This window comes from Coffea arabica, chromosome 2c, assembly GCF_036785885.1.
Source record: "Coffea arabica cultivar ET-39 chromosome 2c, Coffea Arabica ET-39 HiFi, whole genome shotgun sequence".
In the NCBI taxonomy this organism is placed as follows: Eukaryota; Viridiplantae; Streptophyta; class Magnoliopsida; order Gentianales; family Rubiaceae; genus Coffea; species Coffea arabica.
Genome location: NC_092312.1, coordinates 10,436,077 through 10,460,719, shown reverse-complemented (window position 1 = coordinate 10,460,719; position 24,643 = coordinate 10,436,077). Strand labels below are relative to the sequence as shown.

The 24,643-nt window shown below is 40.1% G+C and overlaps 1 protein-coding gene across 1 annotated transcript; it reads left to right on the top strand.

Annotated features, from left to right (window-relative positions):
• Window positions 1-3,327: 3,327 nt before the first annotated feature.
• LOC113723245 (G-type lectin S-receptor-like serine/threonine-protein kinase At1g61550) lies at window positions 3,328-22,418 on the top strand. The gene is made up of 7 exons (XM_072076737.1): window positions 3,328-3,615; window positions 7,364-8,384; window positions 8,875-9,071; window positions 9,175-9,385; window positions 20,838-21,075; window positions 21,460-21,610; window positions 21,767-22,418. Exons 1-7 carry the CDS (start codon window positions 3,328-3,330, stop codon window positions 22,082-22,084), a joined length of 2,424 nt encoding a protein of 807 aa, XP_071932838.1. The 3' UTR covers window positions 22,085-22,418.
• Window positions 22,419-24,643: the final 2,225 nt, after the last annotated feature.

Here is a 24,643-nt window from a genome sequence, read left to right as displayed (position 1 = left end):
GGGTATAACCATTTTGCAGCCAGGTTGTACTTCCAAAAAATATTCATGTTTCATCCTGAATGAGCAACATCATGTTGCTATATCTGAACTCGAATCAAGACCTCTATGCTTGCATCTCCAAGAAAGAAACCAGTTGGTTATTGGAAGTCTGGAACCCATTTTCTGGCGTTGGAGATCAATAAAAATGAGGGTACTCTTGCACAAAGTCCTTTTGATTATTGTTTATAATAAAACGCTTCTAATGTACAATCAGTCTTCATCAAGCAAGAGATTACGTTTCAAGCGTACCCTTCCAGCAGTGGACTTGAATTAATAATGCTCAAGGAAACATCCCTGTGACTATCATTTGCAAAATTTAAAACACCAAAATAATAACGGTTCTCAACTGAGGTACATGGCTACTGAATTGTCCAGTAATGCTTTTCTGTCTTCTGTTTTTCTCTTCCTATCATCAGACGCCAAAAATAAATAAAGGGGCTACGTCAGGTCTCCGTTTAACAAGTTGATACCACACCTAGCTTTATCTACACGTCTACAAACTATTTATCTTGCTTGACACAAAGCATTATTTTAATGGAACCACCCAAGTGAATAAGAAGAGATCTCTGTTAGAATTTTCTGGGGAGGGATTGAGTGATCTCAAGATTATTGATATTAAAAACAGGATTAGGCTGGAAATTGATAATCAGTTAAGCCGGCATGTATGCGCATAGTTGAATAAAAGAGCCAAGTTTATTCATGTATATCGACCATTGACCTTTCTTGTTTATGTTGTAGTAGATAAAAGGTCTATAGGCAGAAGAAGAAGGAAAAGAGATCTGAATCCGTTTGGTGGACAAATTCTTGAAGGTCTTTTGGCCTCAAGGACAGTAAAGAGAATAGAGAGCAGAATATAAAGAAAAGTAGAGGGCTATTGCTTGCTTACTATTGCTCGTGCATTTTAACATCTTATTCATTTTACCACCATGTTCTCCATCCCAACCACTCAAGGTAGGACAAACTCTAATCTCCGCTGGGCAAATATTTGAACTAGGGCTCTTGAGTCCTGCTTATTCAAGTGCAATGAATATTGGAATCTTTGCAGCTTACAGTTTGAGTTTTGTGTCTTGTTTTTCCTTTTAATTGTAGAATTGGGGGTTACAATCATAGTTGTTAGGATCGCGATCCGGATCGTAGGATCGTACGATCCTACGATCTGAATTAAGACTAACGATCCAACCTACGATCCTAATACGATCCTACTATTTTTAATAAATTAAATAACAATTTTAGTATTTTGACTATATCTTTGTGTAGAAAACTCGAAATTGAGTGTCGTTTGTTACGTTGTAAACTATATTCAGAGTGCTTTAAATCAATGTAAATAATTAAGCCCAATTCCAAACCTAGAAAATTTGATGAATCTTTAAATTTGACTCATATAATTCACTAGAGTGAATAAATGATCTTTTTTATAGGTTATCACATGGAACTAGTGTTTTGTGTCTTTATTATAATTAATTAATATGGTTTAGAGCCTTTAGAAATGAATTAACCTTAATTAACAATATAATTATATTGATTGCACATGAATTACATTATTTGTTATTATATTTATGAATTGCAAACTTAAAAATTATAAATATGACAATTTATTACATTTTTTATAGGATCTATCGATTCTACGATCCGATCCTACGATCCGATCTTGCAAACCAAAAAACGATCCTAAGTAGGATCCCGATTTTGAAAACCTTGGTTACAATGTTTCCACTTGAGGAGTTAATATAACCTTTGAAGTCTTTTTTTTTTTCTTTTTCCTTTTGAGCAAAGGAAAACTTTTATTGATCAACCATATAACATTAAACTATAACTCTTGAAGTCTTTAATCTCATGATAAGCATTAAACTATAAATCTGCTAGCACAGAAAGTTAACTTGCAGTATGACTTTGCCACGTGAAGGCCTCCACTTTAATATAATTAAGGATGCATATGCAAATTCCACATTAAAGGATAAATTATTTATTACACCCTTGTGATTTTATATAATGCCAGATCAGCCCCCTCCCAAAAAAAAACTTTTAAAATAGTCACATAACTCTCGTGTGGTTTTGTGTAAAGTGGAAAATGGATAAAATCTACGATCAGTTACAGCATTTATACCAAATATGCTTTAAAAACACGTGTGAAAAAATCTTAATATCTATGTAATCCCCTTATGATTTGTATAAATATTCACTTTATGCTAATGTAATTTTTATATTTATCCACGTAATCTTTTTATTCTTTTTTATACAATGTGGCCAAACCGCCGATTGACGTAGCATTTAAGTAAGAACATTGTTGATATATCAATTGGCGCCGTTACATAGGATATTTTTCATCAAGTTTCTATTTGACATAAAACCATAGAGGGATGAAGTGGATATTTTAAAACATTAAGGGGATTCTGTGGCAATAGATGAAATCATAGGGGGTTATGTGTAATTTAATCCCATGTTAAATGAATGAGTCATGACTGGAGTTCTGGGACCCGTCTTCTGCGATTGGAGATCCTTAAGTATGAATCGTCTTCCGAACGAAGTTCTCTGGCTATAATTTATGAATGAAACATTTCTAACATGCCATCAATCTTCAATTCTTCATCCAACTTAAATAAAGCCATAGGAAACATCCCCTTTGCGAAACTGAAACACCAAGTGTTAACGGTCAACTTAAGTATACTGCTCGTAAATTGTCCCAGTAATTTACTTCGCCTTCTCTTCTTTGCAGTTCTTTTTTATTTTTTTCATTTTTAACTCCTCCTATCGTCAGAAACTGTTTACAAAAAACTGAACTAAGCTGCTTAAACTTTAAGTAGTTGTGTAAAAGTTGATTAGTTAGTTGGTAACTAGATTAGAATTGATATCAAAATTAGTGTAGCAAATAAAGTTTAGCTTAATCCACTGATTTGATACCATACTCTAGCCTTTCTACATGTGTGACAACTGTTTGTTTTAGTTGACATAAAGCATTATTTTTAGGGATCCACAGCAGTTAATTAAAGATTTTTGTAAACATTTTCTGGGGAGGGATTGAGTGACCTCATGATTCATGACATAAGAAAAGATTAGGCTAGAAAATGATATCTGACTAAGCCACCTTGCTAAGGTGCAAAGTTGAACAAAAACTCAGTCAAGTTAATTTGTTGAGCAAGCATATTGACCGATGACCTTTGCTTATGGTGTACTACAAAGAAGGGTTAAAGGCAGAAGAAGGCAAAAGCGATCTCAAGACTTTGTTTGGTGAACAAATTCTTGAGGCTCTTTTGGGCTCAACGACTACTATAGAGACTAATAGCATAGTATATGGACAAGCACAAGGATATCGCTAGCATATCATTGCTTGCGATTTTTAACATCCACTTCTTTTTACCAACATGCTATGCATCAAATGACACCTTAACTCCATCCCAACCACTCAAGGTAGGACAAGCTCTAATTTCCGCTGGACAAATCTTTGAATTAGGATTCTTCAGTCCCGGTAATTCAAGTAGATTGTACATTGGAATCTGGCACAAGACTGATATTGATCATAGAGTTGTTTGGGTCGCAAATCGGGAAAATGCACCGTTAGAAGGTGACTTGGCTTCTGTAGTGGGGCAAATTTCCCAGTAGCCACGTGTCAGTTCGGATATGATGACCTATCAGTTCGGCCAACTAATCTACGGATGCCACATGTCAGCTCGGATATTGTGATATGACAGCTCGGACAGAGCAGCTCGGAGAAGAGGGAGGTCAGCTCGGCTGCAGCCGCCGCCTCTCCATGAAGTGGGCCTGATGGGCCGCCGCCTCCGGATCTTCAGGGGTGGTTGTATGAAACCCTAGAAAGACTCCGAACCCTAAGGGGACTTTGACTCCTATATGGAAACTACCACCCATTAAGCCTATATATACAGCACCACAAGACGACACAAGGTATGCCATCCACAGTTCTCTCTACTGTTGCTCTACTCTTGAGCTCTACTGACTTGGCCGTCGGAGCTATTCCGGGGACTCTAGTCCCTCCGTTTATTTCCCTCTCTGCAGGACAGGTCGTCCGTTCTCTCCCCGTCAATTCGGCCTATCAGCTCGGCCACTCTCTGTTAGCCCCATCGTCTGTCCATTTGCAGGTCGACTCGTTCACCTGACCAGCTCGCCAGCTCGCTCCCTCTCAGCTCGGCTGCACTCAGCCAGCTCTGTTCGTGGCAGCTCAGCTCGGGTTGCGTCCTTGACAGCTCACCAGCCCAGCTCGCCAGCTCGCTCCCTCTCAGCTCGCTCAGCCCGTCGCAGCTCAGCTCAGATCTTGTTTTTGGCAGTCGCATCAATTGGCGCCGTCTGTGGGAAAACGTAATTCTTCTCTTGCGAATCATGCCAAGAACGAGGTCCCAGAGGAATGCCGATGGATCCAAGGGAGACGAGGGTGTGGGGCTCTCAGGAATTTCGCCGGAGCAGTTGGTCCAGGCGGTGGCAGGGAACCTGCCAACTTTTGAGGCAGTTGTGAATTACCTCAAGGGACAGGCAGTAGGTGATCCTGGCCAGGGGCTAAAGAGCCAAGGAGATGGGCTGTCAGAATCCCGAACAGGGAGCCCTAACCCCCAGCCCAAGCGGGTGCGCCGGGAGCTCACGCGTGAACAGGTCAACGTCGTGGAGCTTTCTCACAAACACTCCCGAGCTGAGCACCCGGAGCTCTTCCGAAGGCATTCAAGGGGAGATCTCTCCCAGCGGAGAGAGCCGCACCAGGTGCAGGACGAGCTGGACCTGCTGTTGGATTCTGAGGCGGACAGGTACATCGCCTCTCCCTTTGTCCCTGATATTGAGAACTACCCGCTCCCTGCGAAGTTCAAAATACCGACCATGAAATCCTACGACGCGACTACGGATCCGGAGGATCATCTGTTCACATTCTTGACACAAATGCGCCTACAAACGGCAGCCGATGCAGTTAGATGTAAGACCTTTCCAATGTTCCTGGAGGGAAAGGCACGCCAGTGGTTCCAGGGACTCCCCCACAGGTCAGTTCGGTCCTTCAGCCAACTCGCGCGACTGTTCTCAGCTCAGTTCATCTCGTCGCGAGCCTTTTCCAAGAGTACTGCTCACCTGATGACAGTTCAGCAAAGGTCCGAGGAATCGCTGCGCGAATACATGGTCCGATTCAACAATGAGTCCCTCCAGATCCGGGATCGGGACGATAAGGTCGTCATGGCCGCCTTCATCAACGGACTACGCAAACAGAAACTATATACCGAGTTCGTGGAGAAACCTCCCAAGTCAGTTCGGGAGATGCTGGACCGAGCTCACGAGAAGGCTAATGCAGTGGAAGCTAATCCCTTGAAGGGTGAACAGGAGAAACTAAGACAGAGCTGACCTGAGACGCAGCTGAGGCCGAGCAGGTCGGAGAAGCTGTCGAGGTCATACATGCAGCAAGAGCAGCTAAGGCAGAGCTGACCTGAGACGCAGTTGAGGCCGAACAGGTCGGAGAACCTGCCGAGGTCATACATGCCGCGAGAGCTACCGAGGCCGAGCTGACCTGAGACGCAGCTGAGGCCGAGCAGGTCGGAGAAGCTGTCGAGGTCATACATGCAGCAAGAGCAGCTAAGGCAGAGCTGACCTGAGACGCAGTTGAGCCGAACAGGTCGGAGAACCTGCCGAGGTCATACATGCCGCGAGAGCTGCCGAGGCCGAGCTGACCTGAGACGCAACTGAGGCCGAGCAGGTCGGAGAAGCTGTAGAGGTCATACATGCAGCAAGAGCAGCTAAGGCAAAGCTGACCTGAGACGCAGCTGAGGCCGAACAGGTCGGAGAACCTGTCGAGGTCATACATGCCGCGAGAGCTGCCGAGGCCGAGCTGACCTGAGACGCAGCTGAGGCCGAGCATGTCGGAAAACCTGCCGAGGTCATACATGCCGCGAGAGCCGTTAAGGTCGAGCTGACCTGAGACGCAACTGAGGCCGAGCAGTCCGCGAGAGCTGCCGAGGCCGAGCTGACCTGAGATGCAGCTGAGGCCGAGCAGGTCGGAAAAGCTGCAGAAGCCAAACAGGTCAGAGAGGTTGTACAGGCCAAAGAAACCAAGGAGGTTGCTGGACAGGCCATCCCAACCTAGACATCGTATATTGATAGAGTAACAAGTCAGGGTGTGGAGTTGGACCCCTCCTAATCAGCCCTACGGGGGAAGAATTGGCTTGCGTCTTGAGGTTCGACTTCAGGACCTCCAATAACGAGTCCGAGTATAAGGCTCTTTCATTAAAACTCACTCACTCTGTCCATACATGACCTGAGTTGTTTGGTCATGCATGGTCCTATCTTTTCGTGCAAATATATGAACTATTTGGAAGTCAGTTCGCGCGCTAGCCCGGGGTCTGTTCGCGCAAGTGTATTTAGACAGCATGATAAGAAAGACATGAATGAAAAATTTTGCTAAGTGTAGAAGAAACAAAAGTCTATTCAGCCCACCAGAGTCTATTTATAAAAGAGGAGTTCATACAAAAAAACGAACTGGTCCTACTCAGTTCGGTCTTACAAGTTACTCAAGCAAGGGCCGCAATCGTGGAATCATGGGTCTTACACCGAACTGACTCTTCGCCAAAAAACTTGGTCTAAACTCATGCGACTTTTCGATGACTCTAGACTCAAAGGGGGGCTAGTGTAGTGGGGCAAATTTCCCAGTAGCCACGTGTCAGTTCGGATATGATGACCTATCAGTTCGACCAACTAATCTACGGATGCCACATGTCAGCTCGGATATTGTGATATGACAGCTCGGACAGAGCAGCTCGGAGAAGAGGGAGGTCAGCTCGGCTGCAGCCGCCGCCTCTCCATGAAGTGGGCCTGATGGGCCGCCGCCTCCGGATCTTCAGGGGTGGTTGTATGAAACCCTAGAAAGACTCCGAACCCTAAGGGGACTTTGACTCCTATATGGAAACTACCACCCATTAAGCCTATATATACAGCACCACAAGACGACACAAGGTATGACATCCACAGTTCTCTCTACTGTTGCTCTACTCTTGAGCTCTACTGACTTGGCCGTCGGAGCTATTCCGGGGACTCTAGTCCCTCCGTTTATTTCCCTCTCTGCAGGACAGGTCGTCCGTTCTCTCCCCGTCAATTCGGCCTATCAGCTCGGCCACTCTCTGTTAGCCCCACCGTCTGTCCATTTGCAGGTCGGCTCGTTCACCTGACCAGCTCGCCAGCTCGCTCCCTCTCAACTCGGCTGCACTCAGCCAGCTCTGTTCGTGGCAGCTCAGCTCGGGTTGCGTCCTTGACAGCTCACCAGCCCAGCTCGCCAGCTCGCTCCCTCTAAGCTCGCTCAGCCCGTCGCAGCTCAGCTCAGATCTTGTTTTTGGCAGTCGCATCAGCTTCAAAGCTGATAATCAGCAGCCATGGGAATCTAATGCTTATAGATGGAAAGCAAAATACTGTCTGGTCATCAAATGCCTCTGTCCAGTCTAATAGCACAATAGCAGTGCTCCAAGATGACGGGGATTTCATCCTTAAAGATAATGTTTCAGGGGAAACTCTATGGGAAAGTTTTTATTATCCTACTGATACAATTTTAGCAGGCATGCAGATAGGATTCAACAGCAGAACTGGACGGGAAAGCTTCTTGACAGCCTGGAAAAATGAGAATGATCCGGCACCTGGAAACTTTGTTTATGGACTCACAGACGAAAGACCAGCACAGTCTGTGGCATGGAATGGTACAAAACCACACTGGAGATCAGGTCCATGGAATGGATGGAAGTTCACTGGTATACAAGACATCGCCGAGGGGTATTCAAATGGAATATTTGTGACACCAAATAATCAGATGGGAGCTGCATCCATGACTTTCAACAACTTTGACAATTCTGATGTTTCAATTGGTGTAATTTCAACGACAGGTATGGTAGAGGTATGGTACAAGGAAAGAGAGCAAAATAAATGGAACTTTAAATTGGCAGCACCTCTGGATCCATGTGATGCATACGGAACTTGTGGACCCTTCAGTGTTTGTAGCAGGAACCACGCTCCAACTTGTGAGTGCCCGAAAGGGTTCTTGCCTAGGTCAAATGAGGAATGGAGTAAGGGAAATTGGACAAGTGGATGTGTAAGGCGTACAGAGTTGATGTGCAATGAAAACAGAAGCAACTTAAGCTTCAATGCATCTAAACTGGATGGCTTCTGGAAGGTCGGTCAGATGAAATTACCAGATCATTATATGTATTTGTATGATAAGACTGACCAAGGGGGGTGTAGCCAATGGTGCCTGAGCAACTGCTCTTGTCTGGCATATGCATATCCAGATGGTATAGGGTGTCTGGTTTGGGTAACAGATCTTATCGACATGCAGCAACTCGTGAAGTCTGGGGAGGATCTATACCTCCGCCTTGCTAATTCAGACCTAGGTAACTTAGATCTAGTCTGGACTGGTACTACTTAATATAGAATTATGTTCTTCAACAATTTGTTTAATGTAATTTTCAGGAGTAAAAAGTAGACAGACAGCAATCATCGTCAGCTTCGTATCCATATCGGTTGGTTTCCTCTTGGGTGTGTTAATATGTTGTGTCCGCAGATGGAAAGCTAACAGAAGAGGTAAACATGTTTATCAACTACTCTTAGCGTGTAGAGATATTAACACACTGAATATGATTCAAACTACGTATTATATATGATCATTTAGCTGCAAATCAGTATGAAAGATACTTACGCCTACCTTCGTTTTTCCCAGAATTCTAACTACTCCATTGCTAATTTCAAGCCAACTTATATTTACATCTCCGAAAAGGTTAATCATCACTGATATTCTTATGCATACAATCACAGACAGACATCTCAGGGAACAAAGGTCAGAGACAAGAAAATGGTTCACAATAAAGAGCATCAGAAAAAGAGGCAAAGTAAAGGGTCACTTGGCTGACAAAAAGGGCACTTTGATTGATACTTCACAGGACAATATCCAAGAAAATCCTGCATCATCAAAGGGGTCATCAGAGCTTCCAATAGTTGATTTCAATAGGATAAAGATCGCTACCAACAACTTCAGCGAAGCTAACAAGCTTGGTGAAGGAGGATTTGGCACAGTTTACAAGGTAATTATCATTCCAAGCATCTAAACAGGTACCTGCAAACATTATATTAGCTTAAGGCCTGGGTGACATTGTTGAATAATTTGTGAACTTGAATTTCACGTAGGGGAGCTTAGAAGATGGACAGCAAATAGCTGTGAAAAGGCTTTCGAGTCACTCAGGACAGGGCATGGAGGAGTTCAAGAATGAAGTTATATTGATATCTAAACTTCAGCATAGAAATCTTGTAAGGCTGTTGGGCTGCTGCATTCAAGGAGAAGAGAAAATAGTAATTCTTGAGTACATGAAAAACAAAAGCTTGGACACTTTCCTGTTCGGTAAATATTGTTCCTTCACTTTACTGAGCTATAATTAATTTTCTTTTCTTTTTTTCTTCAAAATTTTTTGCTTCAGGCCAGGAGTTTTTCGTAAGTTCTAATGTACTGTTTTGCAATGACTGTCGCTAGTTGGGATCGAACTTTTGCGACTAATCAAAGTGCACAATGGTCGGTCGAGCTTATAAAATACCTCTGACTGTACATACTTTAAACAAGTTTATGCATGATCAGAAAACCAAAATCAGAGCTTACTGGGTGCTTCATAATTATATTTCTTCCAACATTTATCCACAGACAAAATCATACAGTTTTTCATAATTATCTTTCATGCAATATTTTGTTTCATAATTATCTTTCATGGAAGTCCATATGCAAAATCATATTTATCATTCATACTAGTATATAGAGCATTGTGTGTATTCTTCTACGTACATTGAATGTCACTTGGAATATGTAATATGGACTTTGCCTTTTTCTCTCGTATATTGAATTTGTGTCTTGGATAAATGGGCAGATCGAACAAAAAGGCTGGAGCTAGATTGGGCCAAACGCTTCAGCATCATTCAGGGGATTGCCAGAGGGCTTCTCTATCTCCATCGAGATTCTTGTTTAAGAATTATTCACAGAGATATGAAGGCCAGCAACATTCTCTTGGACGATGAGATGAATCCGAAAATCTCAGACTTTGGACTGGCGCGAACTTTCCGTGTCACACAGGAATTAGCCAACACTGGCAGGGTTGTGGGAACTTTGTAAGTCTTCTTTTTGCCTCTAGTCAGGAGATTCTGCTAATTCATGCCCACGTTTGCCCAGTGCTAGTGCTCTTTGGTGCTTTTGTCTGCACAGGGCTGGGGAGGGTTTGGGCGGCTAGCCATAGCTACAGTTAGTACGATTATTATACTGCTTTCTATGATTTACCATGCAATCACATAACTTTGTTGTATTTCATGATGTACAGCAAAAGTTATGCGAGTGTATGTCAAATCATGAAATATAAAAAAGTCACAAAGTCATAGAGTATACACTAAATCATGAAAAAAATACGATCGCCCCAATTGCACCTAAGATCAATTGTACCTGTCCCATATCGTGGTTAGCGGCTTTGTTTTCTGGATTAGTTTCGTCTTAGTACATTGGTGCAAATTTTCAATCTAGTCTCTTGACCTGAAAATTATTCAATTTAGTCTTGACATGAGCAAAGCATATCAGTTTGGTCTCTGAAATTGAGGAAGTCTTGTTTTGGTGTTAAAAATCTTAATTTGGCCATTCAAACTGAAAAAAAAAATTTCTCAATTTTATCATCCAATTTGAGAAAATTATTCTAAATTAATCATCTAGCCCATTTGGCACTGTTGAATTGATTGTGAAAGCATCAAACTACAAATTGAGTTCAATGAGCAAAGTTATTTTAGCTGTTTTAATAAAAGTACTAGTGTTCAGCTTTTTTTGATGATAAACGTGCGTGTATCAGCTGCTGGTATCTTGAGATTTTAGCAAAGAACAACTTGAAGGTTTCATGAATGAAAAATACGTGCAATCATTTAACTCAACAAAAGAATGTCCTTTTCTTCACTTAAATTATTCAGGCAAAAAAATTTTTGATACGATGACAAAAAACCCTTGCTTAACTTTTTTTTTTTAAGTTCAATTCCTGCACAGTGAACTCTTTTTAGAATAAGCTCGGGGGAACCCAAAAAAAAAACGTAGTTTGAAGTTCATTAGTTGTCATTCGATTCATTAAGGACACAAGAATACCCTTGATTCATAGAGCAGGACTACAGATATATCGTCGTTTAGCGTCTAAAGCCTATCTGCCGTGTTAAAATAGAAATAAACTTAAAGATAATAATGTGCTTAAATATAGATGTGAAATTTGCTAATCTTTTCATGTTCTTTTTAATTGCAGCGGATATATGTCTCCTGAATATGCCATGAGTGGGCAATTTTCGGAAAAATCTGATGTTTATAGCTTTGGAGTTCTGCTGCTAGAGATTGTCAGCAGCAAGAAGAACACGGGGTTCGGTTATCACGAAAAATATTTAAACCTTCTTGGTCGTGTGAGTTTATATTGCTTACATGTTTACTTTTAGCAAGATCAGATGAAAGTTCATTATGTTTAACAAGAAAGACAAGCCCTAATACAGTTTCAGGTACTCAAAAACGGTTTCTTAACATATGGAAATTAATGGTTCTTTCAGGCATGGCAATTGTGGAACGAGTGCAAAGCTCCAGAGTTGCTGGATCAATCACTGGCAGATTCTTGCACCCCAACAAAGGTAAAGAGATGCATTCAAATCGGGCTTCTTTGTGTTCAAGACCATGCTGCAGATCGGCCTACAATGTCGAATGTAGTTCTCATGCTAAGCAGTTCTGAGGGTGAAATGTGTTAGGACCGGGCCAGGAAATAGACAAATTCAAGTTAGCACAAATTAGGCGGTATAACCGACCATTTAATAGATAGGCGGTAGATACCAGCCATATAATAATTAGGCGGTAAAACCGACCATATAAAGACGGATAACAAAGCAAATAAGAGACACAAAAGATTTACGTGGTTCGGTCAAATTGACCTACGTCCACGGGCGAGAGAGGAGCAATATTTCTACTATGAAGAAGAAATACAAAAGCCGTAGGAAAGTGGTTCCTAGGCCAATAGGCACTTACAAAAGAGTTTAGAAAATATTCCTAAACTCAAAACAAGAGAGCCTAAAATATTTAACTGAATGGGCTAGATGACTCAAGAACCTAATAGCCCATATAACTCTCTTGAGTGGTGCAAGTTAAATCCTTCAATGGACCCTTCTATTTATAGGCCTCGAGTAGCCGGCTTCTCTTCAGCAGGCTCCGATGTGGGATGAGAAGGAAATGAAAAATTATGCCACAAGTCAAAGCTTGCGGCTCTGACAAAACAACAAATCTCCACCTTGGCATAATTTTGAATTCTATCATCGACAATAGTAAAAATTTCTCCACCTTCTTCACATAAGCCCCAATGGGCTTAAATCACAAACGAACACCAATCAAGTCCAAGCACTGCTTGAACTTGTAAACTGGAAGAGGTTTCGTAAACATATCGGCTGGATTGTCCTTAGTATTGATTTTCTGAATAAGGACTTTTCCCTCAGCAATGATATCCCGAATGAAGTGATACTTCACATCAATGTGTTTCGTCCTCTCATGATACATCTGATCTTTAGTCAAGTGTATGGCACTTTGACTATCACAGTGAATATCAGTAACACCTTGATATAGACTTAACTCGCTAAATAAATTCTTCAACCACAAGGCTTCTTTGATTGCCTCGGTCACAGCCATATATTCTGCTTCTGTAGTAGACAAAGCTACGACAGGTTGTAGAGTAGCTTTCCAACTAACAGCACAACCGCCAATGCAAAATACATAGCCTGAAAGTGATCTTCTCCTGTCAAGATCCCCAGCGTAGTCTGAGTCTACAAAACCAACCAAAGTGTTATTATTCCTTCCAAACTCCAAACATGCATTTGAAGTACCTCGCAAATATCTGAGAATCCACTTCACAGCCTGCCAATGTGTTTTACCAGGGCAAGACATATATCTGCTAACAACACTGACTGCTTGTGCAATATCTGGACGAGTACAAACCATTGCATACATAATACTGTCGACTGCACTGGAATAAGGAACCCGTGCCATATAATCTTCCTCTTCATCTGATTTTGGTGATTGAGCAGCAGATAGCCGAAAATGGCTAGCAAGAGGAGTAGATACTGGTTTAGCATCTTTCATGCCAAAACGCTCCAAAACTTTTTCAAGGTAATTTTTCTGGGTCAAAAATAACTTCCCTACTCCTCGATCTCGCTTGATATCCATGCCAAGAATTTTCTTAGCTGCTCCCAAATCTTTCATTTCAAATTCACTATTTAACTGCAGTTTCAAGGTGTGAATTTCTGACAAATTCTTGGCAGCAATGAGCATGTCATCAACATAAAGCAGCAAATAAATGGAAGAACCATCATTTAACTTCCGGAAGTAAACACAACTATCATACATGCTCCTCAAATAACCATGACCCAACATAAAGGAATCAAACCTTTTATACCATTGTCTTAGAGACTGCTTCAATCCATATAAGGATTTCTTCAACAAGCAAACATGGTCTTCCTTACCTTCAATTTCAAAACCCTGGGGTTGTTTCATATAAATTTGTTCTTCAAGTTCGCCATATAAGAAAGCTGTCTTAACGTCGAGCTGTTCTAACTCCAAATTATACATGGCAACTAAAGCAAGCAAAACACGAATAGAGCTATGTTTAACAACAGGTGAGAATATATCATTAAAATCAACACCTTGTACCTGATTATAGCCCTTTGCAACTAATCGTGCTTTATACCTTGCATCTTCAACCCCTGGAATACCTTCCTTTTTCTTGAAGACCCACTTGCAACCAACAATTTTCTTAGCTGACGGCGGCTTTACAAGAACCCAAGTTTCATTCTGATGAATAGATTCAATTTCTTCATTCATCGCAATCAACCACTTTGCAGAATCATCACAAGAAACTGCTTCTGAATAGGTGGAAGGCTTACCAACTGCATCAGTTTCTTCTGCAACAGACAAAGCATATGCAACTAAATTTGCATATCTTTGTGGTGGTCGAATGTCTCTCCTTGCTCTATCTCTGGCTATGGAATACTCCTCTTCTTCTGAACTATCTTCAACAGTAGATTCAGGTGTATCTACTGGCACTTGTTGAATAGAAGATTTGGATTGAGAAGGACCAGAACTGCCAATATCAAGCTCCACCTGCTTCTGTGTACTATCAGTAGTACAAGGACTAGAAGACTCCTTCTTGGAAGATAACAGAGATAATTCATCAAAAGTAACATCTCTACTGATTACAAATTTTGGGGATTTGGGATCAGGATACCATAATCTGTATCCTTTCACCCCAGAAGCATACCCAAGAAAAATGCACTTTTTAGCCCTAAACTCCAATTTTCCATCATTCACGTGCATGTATGCTGGACACCCAAAAACTTTTAAATTGGAGTAATCAGCAGGAGTACCTGACCAAACTTCCTCAGGAGTTTTGAAATCAAGAGATGCAGAAGGAGAACGGTTGACAATATAACAGGCCATATTGATCGCCTCTGCCCAAAAGTCATTTGTCAACCCTGCATTTGAGATCATACATCTTACTCTCTCCAAAAGCGTTCTGTTCATACGTTCAGCCACACCATTTTGTTGAGGCGTCATCCTGACGGTGTGATGCCGAACAATTCCTTCATTTTTGCAAAATTCATTAAATTCACCTCCACAAAATTCCATGCCATTATCTGTTCTCAACCGCTTAACATGTTTTCCTGTTTGTTTCTCAATCAAAACTTTCCATTGCTTAAAAGTTAGGAAAACATCATTTTTGTGCTTAAGAAAATAGACCCAAACTTTCCTTGAATAGTCATCAATGAAAGTCAACATGTACCTGGCACCACCTTTAGAAGGAGCACGAGAATGACCCCATAGATCTGAATGAATGTAATCAAGAGTGCCTTTTGTCTTGTGAATTGCTGGTGAACTGAAGCTGACTCTTTTCTGCTTCCCAAAAATACAATGTTCACAGAATTCCAATGGACCGGTACTTTGTCCACACAGAAGTCCTCTTTTGCTCAATATGCCCAAGCCTTTTTCGCTCATATGCCCCAAACGCATATGCCATAATTTGGTGATGTCTGTATCTGACAAAGATGATGTTGAAACAGCAGCAGCACCTGTCACAGTAGATCCCTGCAAAATATACAAAGTACCAGATTTGTGTGCTTTCATAACAACAAGAGCTCCTCGAGTGATTTTAAGAACTCCGTCTCCACCTGAATACCTGCACCCGATAGACTCAAGAGTGCCCAAAAAGATGAGATTTTTCTTCAAATCTGGAACATGTCTAACATTTGTGAGCGTCCTCACAATACCATCGTACATTTTAATCCGGATTGTGTTTTTGCCAACAACTTTACAAACAGCGTTGTTGCCCATTAAGACAACTCCACCTTCAGTTGATTCATATGTTGAAAACCAGTCCCTATTGGGACACATATGATATGAACAACCCGAATCTAAAATCCACTCATTGTTAGACCTAAAATTATTTTCCGTTGCACAGAAAATAGTTCCATCATTTTCATCAACGGCAATACTAGCCTCGGTGGTTTCACTCCTTTTCTCCTTTTGCTTTTCTTTATTTTTCAATTTAAACCAATCAGAGATAATATGGCCCTTCTTTTTACAATAGTTGCACACCACATTTTTATATCTGGACTTAGATCTACTTCTATTTTCTGTGTTTCTCCTTTCAGATCTACCCCTAACAAACAAGCCATCGGCTTGACTCCCACTAGTTTCCCCAGTAATATCCCTATCTATCTGCTCTTTAGATTTTAATGCAGATTTAATTTTTCGATACGAAATTGTTTCCTTTCCATATATCATAGTATCACGGAAATGCTTAAAAGATTGGGGAAGGGAACACAAAAGTAATAGGGCTTAATCTTCATCATCAATTTTCGAATCTATATTCCCCAAATCCATAATAATGGAATCAAATTTATCAAGATGGGAGAGTATAGATGTACCTTCAGACATCCGAAGCATGTACAAACTTTGCTTCAAATATAGCCGATTCTCGACTGTCTTCTTCATATACAAGGCTTTCAATTTATCCCACATAGCCTTGGCCGAAGTCTCCGTTGCTACCTCACGCAATACCTCATCGGAGAGATTTAGGATAATACTGGATCTTGCCTTCTTATCCATCTCAGCAAAATTTGCATCTGTCACATCTTCTGGCTTTTTCTCAATTCCTTGAATTGCCAAGTCAACTCCGTCTTGAACAAGAATGGCCTCCATCTTGAGCTGCCACATTCCGAAGTTGACATTCCTGTCGAATTTCTCGACAACCGTCTTTGTTATCGTCATTGTTGCCACAAAATCTGTAACGTGAAGTTTGTCTCAAAAAACTGGCCAAACAAATATGCAAGTCTCGTGAGCGGGCCCCACAGGGTGAGCGGGCCCCACGAGATAAGCGGGCCCCACGGGGATGAACGGACCCCACAAGGTGAGTGGGCCCCACAGGATGGACGGACCCCACCAGATGAACGGGCCCCACCAGATGAACCTGTCTTGCAAAATATAACAACCAGCTCTGATACCAGTTTGTTAGGACCGGGCCAGGAAATAGACAAACTCAAGTTAGCACAAATTAAGCGGTATAACCGACCATTTAATAGATAGGCGGTAGATACCAGCCATATAATAATTAGGCGGTAAAACCGACCATATAAAGACGGATAACAAAGCAAATAAGAGACACAAAAGATTTACGTGGTTCGGTCAAATTGACCTACGTCCACGGGCGAGAGAGGAGCAATATTTCTACTATGAAGAAGAAATACAAAAGCCGTAGGAAAGTGGTTCCTAGGCCAATAGGCACTTACAAAAGAGTTTAGAAAATATTCCTAAATTCAAAACAAGAGAGCCTAAAATATTTAACTGAATGGGCTAGATGACTCAAGAAGCTAATAGCCCATATAACTCTCTTGAGTGGTGCAAGTTAAATCCTTCAATGGACCCTTCTATTTATAGGCCTCGAGTAGCCGGCTTCTCTTCAGCAGGCTCCGATGTGGGATGAGAAGGAAATGAAAAATTATGCCACAAGTCAAAGCTTGCGGCTCTGACAAAACAACAAAATGGAACTTCCTCAACCAAGACAACCTACATTTACGTTTCAAAACTTGCAAGAATCCGATCGTTTTCAATCAGCCATTCGCTTATGCAACGGTTCCATAAACGAAATCAGTATTTCAATGGTTCAAGGACGATGAATGGTCGATTTACAAGAGAGTCAGGAGACACAACAGTAACCTTAGAGAGATTACAAATTTTAGTGCGTAGCATATGTTTTCCGTAAGCAAGATTCAGATTGCTTTTGGACTTAGCCTGTTGAGCTACTTTTTGTATTTTTAGCCCCATAGGTTTTTTCTTTTTTTGTGGGTAAAGAAAAAGAATCATTTTATTTTTGAGGTAGAACTGAAGTTTATACACGGGGTAGCCCTTAAATAAAAAATTAAGGAAACAAATTAGTAGATTTGGCATCCTCCGCTCTAATGCAAGCAAGGTTTGGCATCCTCAACAACTTGGCATATGGTATAAAAACTCGTCTGTGAAAGCTGAAGTTCCACTGTTTTGACACGTAAATGTCCCATCAGCATACAAAAGCACCAAGTAGGGGGGAAACTGAACGCTCATGTTTTTGGAGCGCACATCATCAGGTACGATGATTGATTTATCAAATAACAAAAATTTTCGATATTTATCCGAATAACAGTCACTCTGATCTCTTCTCCTCTCTGAAAATTGGCATTCGGTGGATAAACAATTTACTTCACAAAATTCAGGGTTGGCCAAAAATACATTCAAATTTAAGTACCTCCATTAATTTTCAACTGGCATCCACAGTGTACAATTTGCAAATTGCATGGAAATCATGCACGTAAAAGTTCCCATTTCCTCTCATCAGATCAGAGATCAAAAAAGTGTAAATTACATACAACCTCCTGTGGTTTCATCTATTGCTACATGACCCCTCTAATATTTTAAAATATCCACTTTACCCCCAATAATTTTATGCAGAGTGGAAACTTGATAGAAAGTAGCTTATGTAATGTCATTAGTTGAAATAGTAATAGTTTCCTTACTTAAATGCTAAATCAATCAATGGTTTAACCATCTTGTATAAAAGTATGGGGAGATTACGTAGACAAATGCAAAATTCACAGGAGGTAAAGTGAATATTTATACAAATCATAAGGAGGTTATATGGATATTAAGATTTTATCATATGCACTTTTAAAGCGTGTTTGATATAAATGCCTTAACTCATATGCATTCCATCCATTTTTTCACCTCGTATATAGTCACAGAGGGGTTATGTGGCTATTTTAAAACCATAGGGGGATCATCTAGCATTATATAAAATCACGGGGTAATAAGTAATTTATCCAAAAAAATCTAACTCTTACAGAAGTTCTTTTGATTATTGTCTACGAAGGAAACACCTCCAATTTACAAGCAACCTTCAATTCATGAAGCTGAAGACTGATGTTCAAGTGTAAACTTCCACCAGTCCAACTTTAATAATGCTGAAGGTGCCTGTTACTTGCCGTGCTTAAACACCAAGTAACCAATGGTCAACGACTCAACTAATTAAGCTACGTATTATGTAAATTGTTCAGTAATTCATATCCGCCCTCTGTTTTGGCTTTTCTTTATTCTGTTTTACTCTTCCTATCGTAAGATGGAAGAATCTATATGTTGGATATTTTATTTCTCTATTCAACGATTTGAATGCCTGATCTAGCTGATATACACGTTGCACGGTGCAGGTTCCTTTCTGAAAAATGCTTAAGCTGAGAATTAACAGAGATCAAGGCATTATCTTTTATGGAACCACCCCAGTCAATACTTAATAGCATATTTGTGCTCAAGATAATCTGGGTAGGCACTGAGTGATCTCATGATTATTGACATAACAATAGAATTATGCAAGGAAATGATATCCAATTATGCCACCTTGCAGTGCGCAAAGTTGAATAATAGAGTCGACTTCATTTATTTACCATGTATATTGACCATTTGTCTTCATTTCTCATGCTGTAGCAGACAAAAAAGGGCTAACGGCAGAAGAAGAATAACAAAGAGATCTCAAGCATTCATTGGGTGCACAAATTCTTGAAGCAAACAGAAGAGGTAACTAATGTTCGCCTATTGCTCACAGTTTATTGGGAGGTTTTTTTTTTTTTGGTTAACAAGAGTATTAACACTGCAAATAGAAAAATATGACTTGAAGTACTCTTTTTGATCGTATATATGTACAGAGGGGCTAATTCCTATTGTTTAAACGCTTATCATCATTAAAAATTTCGTTTTTTTTCTTATTTATGAAATGAAAAAAAAAAAAAAAAAAACTTAACAGCCCTGCCCCCAGAAATTTAACCATTCCTAGTATCTACAACTCAGAAAAGGAAACTGATTGATAATTATGTATGCAGTTACTTTTGAGGTATCGGCAGTTATGCTTATAACGATCGTCAGAGTGGTGACGAGAAAATGGTGCATAATAAGGGGCATCAGAAAATTGTGCATGCTAAAGGATCTCGTGGTGTCTGAGAAGAAAAAGGGCACTTTGAGAGATACCTCACAAGATGATATCCAGGAAAGTCCCGCATCGGCAAATGAGTCATTGGAGATTCCAGTGATCGATTTCAATAGGATAAAGATTGCTACCGACAACTTCAGTGAAGCTAACAAGCTTGGTGAAGGAGGGTTCGGCGCAGTTTACAAGGTAAATATCATTCCAAGCATCAAAACAAGTATCTGGACACTTGATTAGCTCGAGGCACAGAGAAAACTCATTAGCAAATTTCTTAACCGAATTCCACGCAGGGGAGATTAGAAGATGGACAGCAAATAGCCGTGAAAAGGCTTTCGCGTCATTCAGGACAAGGCATGGAGGAGTTCAAAAATGAGGTTGTATTGATATCTAAGCTTCAGCATAGAAACCTTGTCAGGCTGTTGGGCTGCTGCATTCAGGGAGAAGAAAAGACAGTAATTCTTGAATACTTGAAAAACAAGAGCTTGGACAAATTCCTCTTTGGTAAATGCTCTCCTATTTCTTTGCCGAAATATTAGTGGCTTTTCTTTTTTGCTGATCTTTTACTTCAGCCCATAGAGTTTTATGTAAATTCCAATGCATACATCTGCCAGAGGATCAAGGGCTGCAAAGTTGGTACTCAATTTGCCCAACTGGTCAAACTGTACGATGGTCAGTCAAGTGTATAAAGCAAAGCTGATAATGTAAAAATCAAACAAGTTTTTGTATTCACGAACCTTTAACATAAAAGGGATCTACTTTATGCTTCATAATATTGTTTCATCCAATATTCTTGTACACACAAAATTATTATACAGCTACTGCTACCTTAATTTCCATACCATAACTTAATCACTTGAAAATTCAATCCATCCTCAACTCACCCCGCCTGCGATACTTGCTTTCTTGGGTCTTTGGCAAGTTTTGTGAAAGCAAACACCTCTCATTTCATTTCAAAATAGTATGATCTGTATTGCCATCTCCCCAAATATATTCTAAGGTTTGGAGAATTCATGTGTTTGCATTATGTAGATGTCCCTTGAGCTCTAGAACCTTGTGCAAACTTAAAAAATAACATTGAAGCTAGATTTCTGGTTCTGTAATTTATCTCCAGTTAGAAACATACAAGAGTAGCTTTAAACTGCAACCAATTTGCCAAAAAGAGGAGCGTTTATTCTTCTCTTATCGTTGAACATCACTTGGTACATATTATGGACTGTCCTTTTGGACTCATAAATTAAATTGTGCCTGCGGACCGTGGACAATGTGCAGATCGAACAAAAAGGTTGGAGCTAAATTGGGAAAAACGCTTCAACATAATTCAGGGCATTGCCAGAGGGCTTCTATACCTCCATCGAGATTCTTGTTTAAGAATTATTCACAGAGATTTAAAGGCCAGCAACATTCTCTTGGATGATGACATGAACCCCAAAATCTCAGACTTTGGCCTGGCACGAACTTTCCAAGTCACACAAGAACTAGCCAACACCCGCAGGGTTGTGGGAACTTTGTAAGTCTTTGCTTTTCCTCAGTAGATTCTGATTATCTGCTAATATATACCCAAATTCCCCTGTTTGTTGGTGCTCTAGTTATGTTCATGAACAAATTGGTTAACTTTTTCGTGTAATATTATAGCTTTACATTAAAGCTTACACCTCCAGCAAGTAACCGTAGAGCCCGAAAAGGGAAAAAAGCTCTCATAGAATGCCCCTGATTTGGATAGCATGAATATTATCTCTCTGTAGCACCTAAAGCCTGTGTGCCCTGATTTCATGACCAACCAAAAAGAAAGAAACATAAAGAAAATTGATATCTATTGCACGGATTAATGTGCTTAAATTACAGATGTGTGACATATATTAGTAACACATTTCATGTTTCAATGTAATTGCAGCGGCTACATGTCTCCAGAATATGCCATGGGAGGGGTATTTTCAGAAAAATCTGATGTTTACAGCTTCGGAGTCTTATTGCTGGAAATAGTCAGTAGCAAGAAGAATACTGGGTTTGGTTATCACGAAAAACATATAAGCCTTCTTGGTTATGTAAGTGCAAACTCATTCACTGTTTAAAATTAGCTTGATCATACAAAAGTCCAGTCATGTCTAAGAATTGAGATTACAAGATAAATAATATGACAAGCCTAACTACAGCTTGCTTACTCGAAATGGTTTCTTAACAATTGGAAATGGTTCATTCAGGCATGGCAATTATGGAATGAGTGCAAAGCTCCAGAGTTGCTGGATGAATCACTGACTAATTCTTGCACCCCATCAGAAGTAATGAGATGCATTCGAGTTGGGCTTCTTTGTGTTCAAGACCATCCTACAGATCGGCCTACAATGGCTAATGCAGTTGTCATGCTAAGCAGTTCTGAGAGTGAAATAGAACTTCCTCAACCAAGAGAGCCTACATTTACATTCCAAAGCTTGCTGGAATCAGATAATTGTCAGTCAGGGATTAGTTTATGCAATGATTCCATCAACGAAGTCAGTGTTTCAATGGTTGAAGGGCGATGAATGGTTGATTTACACAACAGTCAAGAGACACAAATCCGCAGATTATGAAATTTATTACTTATCAGATGCTTTCTGTAGGTAAATGTGAGTATTAAGAATAAAGGTGCTCTGCGAATAGCCTATTTAGGAGTTCACATAAAATCCTTATGCATTCGAAACATATTTTAAGACATAATTCAATTTGTTTCAGCTGTGTCTGTCATTCTGTTTTCATATCTGAATACTGAACTGAATTAAGTCTGCTGCGGGCATATTCTAGGAAGAGCATTTCTTGGTAGTTGAAGCAACAGAAATAAAACTTCTTCGATGGATTTTGTCGAAGAATTCTCTTAAATTTTCTGACCGGTGTAGTGGTCACTTGGTAAATGCCAGAAAGATGTTTTCTCACTGTATTCGAATAGTCTTTGTGTTATAATGCCAAAAAGGATGCTTGTTGAGATAAAAGAAGATTACTGCTGTTAAAACTCTGCATTTGGTTACAAAGGTGAAGAAGAAGAGGCAACAAAAGGAGTAATTATTTTCCGGAGACGCAGGAAAGTAGTAATTATTGTCAAATGGCTATATGATATGATATTCATACTTCTTAGAACAAATCAAAGTGCAGGTGGAAAGACTTTTGTATTTAAGTACCATTTAGGACTTAGGAGAGGGTTTTGGCTACTCAAAGGAATAGAGCAGTTTGGCTGAGTAATACTATGGTGCCTTCCTAAGAGGCCCGCTTGATTCTATTTGATATTTTGGATTCAAGAACTATTGCCTATTTGGTGGGACAATTCCCTAAAGTATCACATCACTAAACCAAATAACCCAAATGAATTTAATATTTTGGACTTAAAAGCAAGGACAAGTCTATGTAATTTACGCAAAAACAGATGGAAATTATTAAGTTGGCATCAATACGGCTGTCAAAAAATAGGTAAAAACACAAATTTTCTTTTCTCAAAAGGGAGCTGTGTCACTTGTCACAAAGATAGGCTACTACAGTATTTGCACCATCTTTTTATCTTTTTATTGTATGGGTAGATAGATATAATCAAACTAATCCACCATAATCTACTTCTAAGCATGTTTTAACAAGCAAGAAAGACATTATTAAAGACTTCTTAAAAGAAGAACAGTTGCAGTAAGATACTGGATGATGTCATATCTCATCAATGTAGATAGAACAATAGGTGTACTAGTGCTTGTTTGGTTAGGAAGAGAAATATCAGCATATGCAATTTTCTTGAGTGATTCAAAACACCATCTTTATCCTTATTCCCTCTTCTCTCCAACAAATATTATTGTAACGATCCAACAATTATAACTACAATTGAAAGATCTTATTGTAAGACTAAATGCACTCCCAAAACGATGTGAAACCCAACCCAAAAAAAAAAAACAATTTGAAAAAAAAAATTGCCAACATTGGTAACATTCAAAATAGCAAATTTTGGTGGTGTTACGACAAAAGGCTGTCAATTGTCTACAGGCAAATTTGCCAAATATTTCCTTTTCGATGTTTCAATTGATTTGTGAAACACGGAAACTGAACTGGAACCATTGATTGATTGATTGATTGATTGATTGATTGATTGATTGGGTCTGGCACACAAGTCGGAAACTCGTGCACGATGGGCCGAGTCATGCAACACAAAACTGTCGACGAGTCCACTGCAACATTAAAGCCACATGAAGTGTTTGAACCGCAAGAGCATTAAATCTCCATTTGTGGGCCGGGTGCCACAGAAGAGAAGTGAAGAGAAGAGAAGTATGGTCGCTGTACCACCGCCTAGGGTTGGATTAAATGCCATGGCGGATCCCACCGTTCATTTTGCCAATGTTCTGCTCTATCTCATTCCTCTGTTCTCAAAGTGTTGGAGGAGAACAAGTGTCGTCCTCCTCCGCGTTTATTCCACCGGCCTTATGAACACGTTGATGATGATGGCAACTAGCAGCCGCCATCAAATCATAAAAGTGGAGTCTCAATTTCTGCTAATTCAAATGATGTACTAGTTCCGACCTTTTAACTCTTTTACTCCAGTGAAAAAGTTTAGGTTGTGTTTGGATTGTATTTTTCGTCATTTTTTATAGAAAAATTATTGTAGCAATTTGATATATGTGAGGAAAAAAGGTGAGAAGGAAATGTGACCACGAAAAACGACAATATTTTTCGACGGAAACAAGCAATTCAAGCGTGACCTTAATTTTAGACAGAAAATAAAGAGAGCAACTAGTGCCTTGCCTGCTTGAGCCTGTGCTCAGAAGTAACAAATAAAGAAAGACAGCCTTTACCTTTCCAGTATGACTAAATACTTGTCTTCCATTCTGGTTTTAAGCCACCTTTAAGTATTAATAATTAAGGCTTGATGGAGTGGGAAATCAAAAGTTTAAATATGACATCCCGTCAATTATCACAATATGTGATTTTTTTTAAAAATTCATATGGGTGTGATTTAGTCCTTCGTAGGTCCAGTTGAACCTCCCTCCTTAAATTAGGATGTGATTCAGTCCCCGTTAGTCTCCCATTAATTACTATATGGCTATTTGTACAACAATCTTCATGGTCAGTTCCAATTA